At 42.3% G+C, this 11,551-nt stretch overlaps 1 protein-coding gene across 1 annotated transcript in view; it reads left to right on the top strand.

The window, feature by feature from the left end:
* The first annotated feature begins 482 nt into the window (after positions 1 to 482).
* The window catches only part of LOC118421994 (fibroblast growth factor receptor homolog 1-like), a 28,669-nt gene continuing 17,600 nt past the window's right edge, over positions 483 to 11,551 (top strand). Inside the window, exons 1-17 of the mRNA XM_035829497.1 lie at positions 483 to 558; positions 902 to 1,014; positions 1,363 to 1,486; positions 2,627 to 2,758; positions 3,446 to 3,519; positions 3,933 to 4,014; positions 4,362 to 4,503; positions 5,017 to 5,122; positions 5,938 to 6,019; positions 6,427 to 6,555; positions 6,988 to 7,159; positions 7,739 to 7,854; positions 8,166 to 8,417; positions 8,659 to 8,822; positions 9,127 to 9,319; positions 9,611 to 9,721; positions 9,888 to 10,060. Coding sequence (XP_035685390.1) covers positions 483 to 558; positions 902 to 1,014; positions 1,363 to 1,486; positions 2,627 to 2,758; positions 3,446 to 3,519; positions 3,933 to 4,014; positions 4,362 to 4,503; positions 5,017 to 5,122; positions 5,938 to 6,019; positions 6,427 to 6,555; positions 6,988 to 7,159; positions 7,739 to 7,854; positions 8,166 to 8,417; positions 8,659 to 8,822; positions 9,127 to 9,319; positions 9,611 to 9,721; positions 9,888 to 10,060 — 2,241 coding nt within the window. The remainder of the gene's footprint in view (positions 559 to 901; positions 1,015 to 1,362; positions 1,487 to 2,626; positions 2,759 to 3,445; positions 3,520 to 3,932; positions 4,015 to 4,361; positions 4,504 to 5,016; positions 5,123 to 5,937; positions 6,020 to 6,426; positions 6,556 to 6,987; positions 7,160 to 7,738; positions 7,855 to 8,165; positions 8,418 to 8,658; positions 8,823 to 9,126; positions 9,320 to 9,610; positions 9,722 to 9,887; positions 10,061 to 11,551) is intronic.

The raw sequence follows: 11,551 nt of genomic DNA, 5'->3' as shown, positions 1-11,551 counted from the left end.
GTGTAAGACCACGTCTTATACTCGTACTGATAGGACATTAAGCTATTATCTGATCTAGTTTACACACAGGTAAGAAATATTCTTTATCTTTGCTCCTTAGGCCTTGTAGGTAGAGTATTATTTCAAGGACGTGAATTACGGATAAGGGAGGAATTAACAAAAAATTATCTTTCCGGGTGTCTGGCATAGCCCACTGAGAAAAACTAAGTAAACAGTCCGTAAAATGAAACTTAAGATCTTGCTCTGTTGTATGTAGAAGTTAAGTTGGCTGGGCAAGGCTATGGTAGCACCGACCAACGCGTAAACAAAGATAATATGTGCCGTTTTTTTGTCTAGATTTTGTACAACAATCGAAACCTCTCCAAATAATGCTCTCAATCCGCTACCGTGCCCCTGTAATAATATTTTCTGCGATAAGACTTTCATTATCACAATTATTTCTATTGTAAACATCTTAGGCTTTTATGTTTACAGGATACGAGATGAAGAGGGTTTTGACGCTTTCTGTGGCCGCTTTTCTCCTCTTTTGCCTTCAAAACTTCCATCCTGCACTTGGTGGTGAGTACACATGAATAACCGGTACATGAAGCCAGTTAGTTACTTAACAGCGAGCGAACTATTAGTTGAAGTATAAAACGTTTTAGTTAAAAGCTACCGAAAAGGCACATAAACAATGCACTATTCTGTAAGCAGTTCTGTATTTGTTAACGTTCGTTTTTCTTACACTATACATATAACTTTCATATCATGATACTTTAATCCATATTCCCTTTATTTATCAATTTGATAAATATCATTGAAAATGATGAGCTGGGTTGTGAATTTAGACCATCTTGTGACAGCATATGGTCTTTACTATAAGCGTGCATGTTAACTTGATTGTATATTTCTTTGACTTCAGTAGGGTGTTCATACCAGCTGACCGGAAAGCTAGGGTATATAATCAGTGAAACGGATGTGACGTCAGACCTCTGCGAGTGGGACATCACTGCTGATCCGGACAGGATAATTCTGGTAAATATTGAAAGTTTGTTTATCTGAATTTCTGTTGCAATTTTACATTCTTACATGATGCTTAAGACAAAAATGAACTGTAATCAAATCCACGGGGACGGGAGTCTATGATCTTGCAATTCCTCGAATGTACGTTTTAACAGTAATATTGTGAAAGAAACCTACTAATAGCTTCCTAAATCCTTTTACCAGTCAGTTAGATGTACCATGTTTATGTTTCAATCAATACTCAGATGTAAATCTTCTGTCCCTAACGTTACATATCATGGAAAGCAATAAAGTTAACGTTATATTTTACTTGCCCGTAGAAGCTCATGTTGACATGGCATGTTCCATTGTCTTTCATAGATCAATTTTGATCGCGGAAATTTTGAAAGAGGATCTGAAGGGTGCACCAGCGACGCTTTGACTTTCTACGACGGAGACTCGTCTGACAGCAGGGTTGTTGACACGTTCTGTGGAGTTTCCTACGGTACATGTCACTGTCATGTCTTCTCCTAACTTTTCTGATTTTGTGTTGAGTCAACTAATGTGGAATCTCGATGGTTTACCAGTAAGTATACTTTGGTAATGGGTCAATCTCATAGAAAAGGTAGATTCATGCATGCTTAAAACACAAAACACACATGATCATAACGATTATAATAAGTACAGACCCTTTTTTCTTTTTTAATTGTGTGTCACAGCAATAGCCTAAAGCTTACCAGTGAACAAATGCTTTGCTGTATTAGAATCTGTAGTGTGGCCCAAGTCCTTAGGAAAGGTGGAGATTGGCACAGCCCTACTTACCATATATTGTGAGCAGGATTTTCTTACCCAAAAGGGTATTCATGGATCCAGCCGCGCATGCGCATAGTGGTGCATTGCGGGTAATATGTCAAAGGTGAAGGCCCCTAAGATATAAACAAAACACGGCTAGAATGGTACTGACAATAACTTAACTAATTAAGTTACAGAGTAGGGGCCTTCTCTCACTTAACTTAAGTGTAAATGAGTACCTAGCTGCGGCTAGTTGAGGTGCCTTTGTGGCAGTGACAGGCCTTAGGGGCATGTTCGGGCATGACGCACCCGCCATGACACACGAGTCAGGGGTAGGAGGAACGCCTTGCATCCTTGGTCGGAAGTCCTCCTAGGAGACGGAAACTCCAAACAACAAAGCTGCATCTGCTGGGGCCGTCTTACACGTGTCATACAGTTGCCCCTGTAGGACTAGTGCACCAGTGGACGAGAGGGTGAAGAAGGAAGTGCACACCCCTCCTTCACCTTAAAAAAGCAAAGTGCAGGCCAGGCAGACGGGTCGCCTTAAACCCACCCTGTCTTAGTCTCCCTGACTCCCTTTAGCCGGCTATCTCCCTTTGGCCGGCTATACTCTTTGCCAGCTTTGATATATTATCTCTAAGGCACCGATGGGTCTGCTTGGAGACTAACCCTGTCTGCCCACCATTGTCTTTCGAGACAGACGGATGCCCCCAAAAGGCCTAGGGCCTTTCCCTTTGACCTGCGCCTTGGCAGTTGAGTGCGTTAACACATATTTTGTGGAGCCCACCCCAGGAAACCCAGGGTTTTGATCTGTTTTGAATATATATGTATTTCCTTCTTTCCTTTGTTTCAGAGCCAACCTTTGGAGTACCGTACCATCTGTCTGCGGTCAGCTCCGGGCATCAGCTACACGTGGTCTTCGCACGCAGCCGTTCGGCTCGTTGGAGAAATGAGTTTGATCTGACTTTTACCACCAGGGAGATTGGTGAGTCACAAGACGCTCACAATAAGTGGGCCAAAATCACTAGGACATTGGCATGTAACATGTTATCTGTATCTGTATCTGTATCTATATAGCCGGTATAACCGCCGTTCGGCGTAACACACCAGCTTCGCAGGCACGCGTCGCGGCAGCAGCTGGTTATATTACACCGAACGACCCGTCACACCTAACTTTTGCACATCTATCTGCAAGCGTTCTTTGAAGCTCTGTATCTGTATCTATATGTCACTTATCTACCACTCGTCTTTAGATTTTCAAATGTATGCAAATACTTTTACCTACCTGAGTGAGTGAGTGAGTGAGTGAGTGAGTGAGTGAGTGAGTGAGTGAGTGAGTGAGTGAGTGAGTGAGTGAGTGAGTGAGTGAGTGAGTGAGTGACCTACCTACCTAGTCCTTGACCTCCTGGTCGTTGGGGGGCAAGGTAGCCATGAAGATACAGAGCTGTCTTCATACTTTTAAATACATTTTACAACTGCAATTATATGTCGAATGATATGCGTGTATCGTAATGGTATGCAGCTGGTACTCATCGGAATTTGGGTGATTCCAGGGGTATCTCCAACTATGCTTTTTACAGTTAAAAGGGTTCTAAAAACCTACCAAAGCAATCAGCAGTATTTTAGGTTTTGAGCTGTTTTGAATTTGTTTCCTTGTTTCCTTTTTTTTCAGAGCATGAGCCAACCTTCGATGAAAACACTTTTGTTCCACAAACAGAGGAGGAATTTGACTCCCAAACAATTGCGGTGATTGAAAAATACTACGTTTTCAAGCAATATGATAAATACGAAACAACGTACGATGGTAGTTTTCCACGTATTTAGAACATTGTTGTTGATCATTATCTTGTTCATGTCAAATTTAACTTGTATGACTTGGAGTCGACTCGGTGCTGTTGCATGCGTCCACTCTAAGTCGACCCAATAATTTTTTGATGTCTCAATTTGAACTTGAAGTGTTTGCTGGTAGAGTCTATATATTTATAGGGGCTGACTCATTAAACCTTCTGTTTTCTGACTTGTACAATCGGCACATCCGACCCTCTCTACAACACACCAGCTTCTAAGGCTGAATATATCCCACTCATATATAATACTAACTTCCCCTTGAGAGCTCTTTGACAACGAAGTTCTTACGTACATACCTCGTTGTTTTTTAGGACTTCGTGCGAATCAAGGTCTCCGACTTGTTAACATTTGACCACAATCTTATCTGGCCGTACGGTTATAGGACTGATGGCGGTGAGTTTTGGACAATTTCTTTTGTGCGGTTTCGATTGTCGTCCACTCTAGCTGTCCACTGTTGCAATCTAATACAGGGCACTTTGTTGTAATCTATGTACCTGTAGAACTAATATAATGATGCTAATTCATTATGTATTTATGTTCATTTGACATACTATTGTCTGATTTTGCATTAAACAACAGCATAGAACTGAAGTATGTGTTGTTGCATCTCGAATCTATCAATCAAACGATCGACTGAGTGATCATTCAATGCGAAGGTACTTTTTAGGTGCATTTTGCGATATTCTGAAGAATTTTGTGTATTTTTGTTTTGTTTTTCTGTTTGTGTTGTCGTCATCCAGATATTTTGCGATTCTATATCGCCATCGACAAGGACGTTCTTGACTTTGACCTGACACCAGAAACGGACCGCGAAAAAAGATGTGCGCCAACCCACAGTGAGACGCAGGCCCTAGCTCAGCTGTCTGTAAACACTGAACACAGGTCAGAGTATCATCTACGGCCCTTGTGCTCATGTTCCCTATTCATTCTCCAAGCAGAGGTTTCGGTCGGGGTGACAATACCGTATGGTTTTCTCGTCTCTGTGCGGAAGGAGGCAGACGAAACCTGCCACTACAGACAACTCTGCTTGGAGAATACATATTTTCAGACTGACTTACTTATCTGTGTGTGCGCGTACTTTCATCAGGTTATTAGCAGATCAGGTGCACAACCTGCATGTAGCCTCCTTCCGACGTTTTGTATGGCTGGTTCTCAGTTAAGTGTCGCTGCTACAGTGTTCAAAATACTGTCCCGAACGTGACTGACTCTGTATCCCCCCTCATCACGGTCTATAACAGTAATAGGTTTTATGATCCGTGGAGCATTTCATGTTTCCGGAGTCCACTATATTTCGTATACAACTGGAGTGAAACTACAAGCATCCACATTAGTATGCTGGGAATGACGGTTGGCAAAATTGGAAATTTGAAAAAAAAGCTTTCTTCATGTTTACAGGAGCTTTCCCCACGAAGACTGGCCGTGGGTTCCCTTCTACTATTACCAACCTTGGGACGAAAACGAGTACGTCGCAGTTATGACGTATACCTATTTGAACGTTAAGGTAAATTTACTACATTTACTATCTATATTACTTAAACCAGTTTACAGTGTAAGATTATGGGCAAATTTTCAAAGAGTTTGCTCGTCATATGATGATGATGATGATGATGATGATGATGATGATGATGATGATGATCGTCTCTGTGGTCTTGAACCGCATAAATAGCCTGGCGTCACAGATATATATATGGCCTCCTTCGGTCAATATTGACCATGGTAAAATCCTGATTGACATCAGCCCTACAGCGTTGACTGTGGCTAAACAGTCCTATACGAGAATGACACGGTCCCTGCCACAAAGGGCACATCTGTAAGCTGACTCAGGTCTGTTGCAGAGTTCTTTTCGCAGGATCCGCTTTTCTTATGCCATGCGCATAAGTCTGATTTCTCCTGATTTTAGCTGCGATTTCTCCTGATTTTAGCTGCCTGGACAGTGTACATATCCAGCTGGATCTGTCATTTGCAAGAGCCCTTAGGTCCCTCTTGCAGACATCTTCGAAACGTCACATAAAAGTGACACTAGATATGGGCAAAGGTCGTTTGTACCGACGATCGTCTCGAATGATAAATGTTTGGCACACTTTTAAATCAGGGTGTCTTTTCAGCATAATCCAAAAAGATCTGTTTAATGGATAGCATCTCGCATAATTCAATAATCTAAAAAAAAATACCAGTTACCGTAGCGTTGTCGGCCAAAATATTAATATCCCACTTTCAAGTAGAAAAAATGTATTTGTCAAGCTAAGTTTTAGCATGTAAAATGTAAAGCATTTTTTTTTTCAAATTTCAAAAACCACTTTTTTGTCTTGTTTTTAGGTCGGGGTAGAGAATTCCAGGCTAAACAAAATTGATTGTGTGATGCACGGCAAAACATTCCACACTGAGGTAATCGTGAAAGGTAACATGAACACTTTGCTTTGGTATTGCGTAGTTTGTGCAAAGGGCCACGTTTATTTGATAACATGGATGATATCTTCTGGCAGCTCCTTCTAGGAACACCAAAACCGGTGCAAGCGTGCGAATGATGAAAAAGTTGTTCCCCAAAAAAGTTATACCAACAACAGATTCTCCATTCCTATTCTTTTAAATCATCTTCTTTCACTTTGGAATCAATCTGTCATTGACACTAGCACACGCTTTTGGATATTTTTTGCGATTCGAGTCGAATGATCATTAGAAAATATGTATATATAAAGGACACAACAGTAGGTATTGTGATAAAATTTCCACTTCCTACATGTATATATATTAAATATAGGTTTTACGATTGAATAGTTTTCATTAAAACGCCTTTTCTTTCCCCAGCCTGCCCCATCGGGCGGTTCGGCCGGTTCTGTGCGGAGCGCTGCCAGTGTTATAACGGAGCCTCATGCCACAGCTTCAACGGGGCGTGCAGGTGCGCCGCTGGCTGGACGGGAAGGAACTGCACCACAGGTGGGGACTGACTGCTTTTGTAGTGAAAGCAATCTTCCATGAGCACGAACTTGTTCCACACATGAACGTTAAAAGAATTTAAATTTAGATTTAGAAATATTAATTTGAATTTGAAAATTTGTTAACTTTTGCCACAAACAAACGCTTCTGCAAGCATACCGGTTTTCTGAGGCTGAAAAGGCAGGGTTGATATCGGAAGGCATTTCCGGGACAGTCAACCCTGTGTGGGAGGGTGGTAATGTTTCCATCGCGATTTAAGCTCGGTTGTACCTTCACGTTATCTGCTTTTTTTTCATTCAGTGCACCCTGAAGTTCGCATCAGGCCTTCTGCCAGTGAGCTAGAAGACTTGCGGTACGGGCAGGAACTACAGCTCACCTGCACAGCTTGCAACATTGATGTAATTGACATCACGTGGTACTTCTTTGTTTCAGTGCACCCAGAAGTGCGCATCAGTCCTTCTTCCAGTGAGCTGGACGACTTGCGGTACGGACAGGAACTGCAGCTCACCTGCACGGCCTACAACTTCCGTGTCTCAGACATCACGTGGTACATCGACGGCACGGTTATCAACGAGAGTTTGCTGAACATTACACTTTATAACAAGTGAGGCTTCCTTTGTGATATTACACTATCATAATCATATATCCACCATCCCTACCAACATCAAAGTACACCACCGACTTACCTCCTGAAGAAAAAAATCACGCTTAGCAACCACCACCATTGTCAAAACTTTTTTGAACATTAGAATTACGGTTTGTGATAGAAATTTTTGATTTCCTGTGGCCACATTTGATTGATATAAAAAAAATTCTTCGTATTATAGAAAAACGCCATATAAGAGTGTTGGACTCCTTTAATACCTTGTTGTCTGTAGCACTCTGGCCTACATTGGAAAGAGTAGCACCTTTGACCCTGTAGTTAAATCTGCATTTTAAATTGCCTGTATGGGCACATGTAACCTCCGTCACGTGACAAACGAAATTTCACTTTTCACTTTCACTTTATCTATTTAACCATGAGTAATACAGCTCAGGTCAAACCTGGACCTGTTTTTCAGGCAATCCTTTTTCAAAATGGATTGTGGGCACTGTGTCCTGATACAGGGCTGAATGACATGCAAACAAATGTTAAGATCTAGTTTGTTTACATTAAAATAACCTTCCTTTCCTCCGTCCGCAGCTCTTCTGTTCTGTCCATCAACTCCCTGCTTCCGGAGTACCAGGGCCACGTGACCTGTGTGGCAATCAGCGCAGGAGAAGAACAATACACAGACGAGGTGGACATATGGATAGCAGGTAGTACCGTACCTGAAACAGCTGCACATGTTCCCTGTTCTTCATACACAACCAAAGATTCAATACCTCGTCGCTTGCCTATTCCGAAAAAATTACCTTTGGCTCAGACATCATCAGAACTAAAATCTAAGCTGACTTACTGAACCAACTTTTTACTTTACAACGCAAAATCGTCAGATATATTGTTTCTGCTTGTCTGTCTGTCACTGTTCCTGTGAATCCCAACAACTCAAAGCCCATATATCTATGGGACTGAAAGGGTCAAATATTAGTAAAGGGAAGAAGTGTGCCATTTTTGATTGCCTTGTCAGAAGACAGAAGGGCCAACTCTCCATTTTCATGGCTTCCTTGTCCCCCCAACGACCTGGAGATCGAGGGACTAGGTAGGCAGGTTGGCAGGTGTCATGGCCGCCTCCCGGAAGGAAATGCCCTATTTTTTTTAACCGATTCAGGTTGCCAGGACAACTATTACGGTGAGTTCTGTGACCAGGTCTGCAACTGTAACGAGTGGGAGATTTGCAACCGAACTTTGGGATGCGTCTGTTCTGGTGACGTATGTTTAGGTGAGTTACTTTGTACAATCGTTCTATAGAGAATATGTCTACATACACAATATTTGATAGGACTCTAACCTTTTTTGTTAGCCTTCAAGTCAGAAAGTCAGGTGAGCAATAGCAGAGATTTCTGATAACCCTGTCCTTTAGTGAACCAAGGCGTCAAAGATGACAAAGGTGAAAAGATTCATTCTTCCTGGAATCTACTACCAGCAGTAAAACTTATGCTAAATATTATCTCTGGTTTTAGACCCGGGCGATTCTCAGACGCTCCTCCTGGCCATCAGCCTGTCAGCAGCCGGGTTGATTCTCCTCCTGCTCGGCGCCATCTTCCTGCTCCACAGGCACAACAACAGGCTGCGGGTCGGCAACATCGACGATCCGGAAGTCTTCCAACTCGAACAGAATCTAATAGTACGTGGTGCTAAAATGTTTATTTCAGACAAATTGAAGTTGCAAGACTTTGATTTTATTTTACGTATATGGTAAAGCAATCTGATGATCCCAATATTTTGAAACCAGAACTGAATCTCACTTACTCAATCAATACATTTCTTTTGTGTGCACATCAAGCACAGAAATTAACGATTGTCTGTCTCTTAGCCGTTATTGTCATTGCAAAGTCAACTTATGTTGAACAAGTCACATTAGAAATATATATCATGGGTATACCACGTATTTTCTGCCAGAACTGTGTGAACAATTACCTTTTCTCCAGGCGCTGGTTCCGCTTGCAGCAGGCTCCTCGTCAGGCAGTATCGACATGGAGCTGCTGAAGGAACGGGAGATCCACAGGAGCAGGCTGCAGGGCGGACAGCTTCTGGGTGAGGGCGCTTTTGGACATGTCGTCAAGGCAACGCTGACGCAACCAGAAACTGATGACGTAGTGGTAGCCGTCAAGAAACTGAAAGGTAAAAGAGCTATTCAATTTTAACACAATGCTAAACATTGCAGTAGTCGACGTTGATCTAAGTCCAATTGCTCATTTACTCATCAACTAGAAAACCTTACTACATGTAGAGAAAATAAGTGAATGAGGTATAAACGATGTAAGTTTGCTTTTTATCCCATTGCTTGCATGTATGTAAATATTTTCGGTATGGCGTCCTTGAAAATGTGCCTTCTAACAAAAAACACCTGTTCCACCATGCCTTCCACTGTATTGGAGAACCTTGATAAATAGATAAATAATATTCATCCAGACAACGAGGACCAGCAGGCCAGACAGGCCCTTCTGAGGGAGACCTGCATCATGCTGTTGTGTGGTAACCATGACAACGTCCTCAAGCTGAAAGGCATCTGTTTTAGAGACGGTGAGTTTGTATCTTTGTCTACGGGTCAAATTAGTTATCTTATCTAGTGGAGCAGACACAGAACGCTACTAAATCTCGGACAAACGCGGAAAACAACAGTAACATGAAAAGGTTCCAGTTGAGTTTTCGATAAATCCAGCCAACAGTTAACTCTGCTTCCCTGCAGGTCCGCTCCAACTGGTGCTGGAATATGCCGAACACGGGAGTCTCCTGCACCTGCTGTGGACGTTACGTGCGGAGTCCAAACTCAACAGGACCGTTCTGGTCAACAAACGGCACATCTTCGAGAACATGATGGTGGAAGTGTGCTGCGGCCTGGAGCATCTGGCAAGCAGGAGGGTGAGAACCTCTTAAAGATCACTTTTACCATCTCTTTTGATTTCCAGCTCAATACAAGTACGGTGTTTGGCGACTAGAATCAATACCTTAATCTAGAAATTTCTTTCTAAGCGTTTAGACGTTTCCCATAAGCTATTGAAAGTGACTGATAAAAAAATGATGAAAACGTCAGACGATTTAGTTACCCAAATTCTATCTGTTCTCAGCTGGTTCACCGAGACATCGCAGCCCGGAACATCCTGATCTGTGGGAAGGGAACCGCCAAGATCGCGGACTTCGGGCTGGCCCGGGATATGTACGCTGTGGGGTACCATCGGCAGGACGGGGTAGGTTACCACAGAGAAAGCTTTGATGATTGTCTGTGGATTCTCTTTGACTTTATTCAGATATACTTCATTTCGATATCCTACGGCGTTGTAAAAGATAAGTTCACAGAGCTGACGGTAACGCAGTCTCCGTCTTTATAAGCAAATTAAAAGAAAAAACAGAGACGGCGTTCATCAACATACCATTAGTGAAATTTCCTTAATGTTTCCTCAGGGCAACGATCTCCTGCCGCTGAAGTGGATGGCGCCGGAGGGCCTGAAGAACGAGGCTAGGTTCACCCACAAGAGTGACGTGTGAGTATTTATGGTGTCATTGGACACGAAACTCGAGACCAGAAACGAACAAATTCTTGGATAGAATCCCAGAAAAAACAATTATTTGCAATTACTCCTGTCGATCGTGTTGAACCGTATGATTCTGATGCAAGTCTTCTCCGTGTAATACCATGTTTATTTTCCAGCTGGTCCTTTGGGGTTCTGTTGTGGGAAGTGGCGCAGCTGGGCCGAACGCCGTACCCTGGGATGGAGGGGGCAGACAGACTGTATGATGCTCTGCAAAACCACTTCAGACTCCCCAGACCTCAGCTTTGTACAGAAGAAAGGTGCGTCTTGAGAAAAACTACTAAGAATAGTTAATCGTTGATAGATTGATATGTTTATTGCAAATTCTTGCCCGAGGGCTAATTGCAGGTACAAACAACATGTAAAATAAGGAAAATACAAAGGTGCTAGGAACTACATTCTATGACTATATGCTATGCTAGTGTACATTATACTGGTTTTGTTGGGTTAGACTTCTTCTCTTTAGGCAGTGGAAGACGAATTTACCCACTTCTTTTATAATGTGTGGGTTCTTTGATTTTAATAGTAGGATTGATTTTTCATTGTCAGGAATAGTTGGAAAGTAAGCGTGTATTTTGGATACACTCATAAATAGTTGGTTTCTTATATCATCATAAAAAGAACAATTAGTGATAAAATGACTCTCGTCTTCCACAGCATTTGAGGGGCAATATTTACAAATACTCTCGGACACAGGTAGCTTCATAAAAAGAGATAAAAAGAGACAGTGCAACATCCTTTGCCAATTTTATGTCAAATACAAGATGGCGCGCGGTATTAACTTTGAGGTACCTTTGACCAATTCCAAATTGTACGTCTTCCT

The sequence above is a fragment of the Branchiostoma floridae genome, chromosome 8 (assembly GCF_000003815.2).
Source record: "Branchiostoma floridae strain S238N-H82 chromosome 8, Bfl_VNyyK, whole genome shotgun sequence".
Taxonomy (NCBI): Eukaryota; Metazoa; Chordata; class Leptocardii; order Amphioxiformes; family Branchiostomatidae; genus Branchiostoma; species Branchiostoma floridae.
Note: the sequence above shows the minus strand (reverse complement) of the source record. Positions and strands in the feature narration are given on the sequence as shown.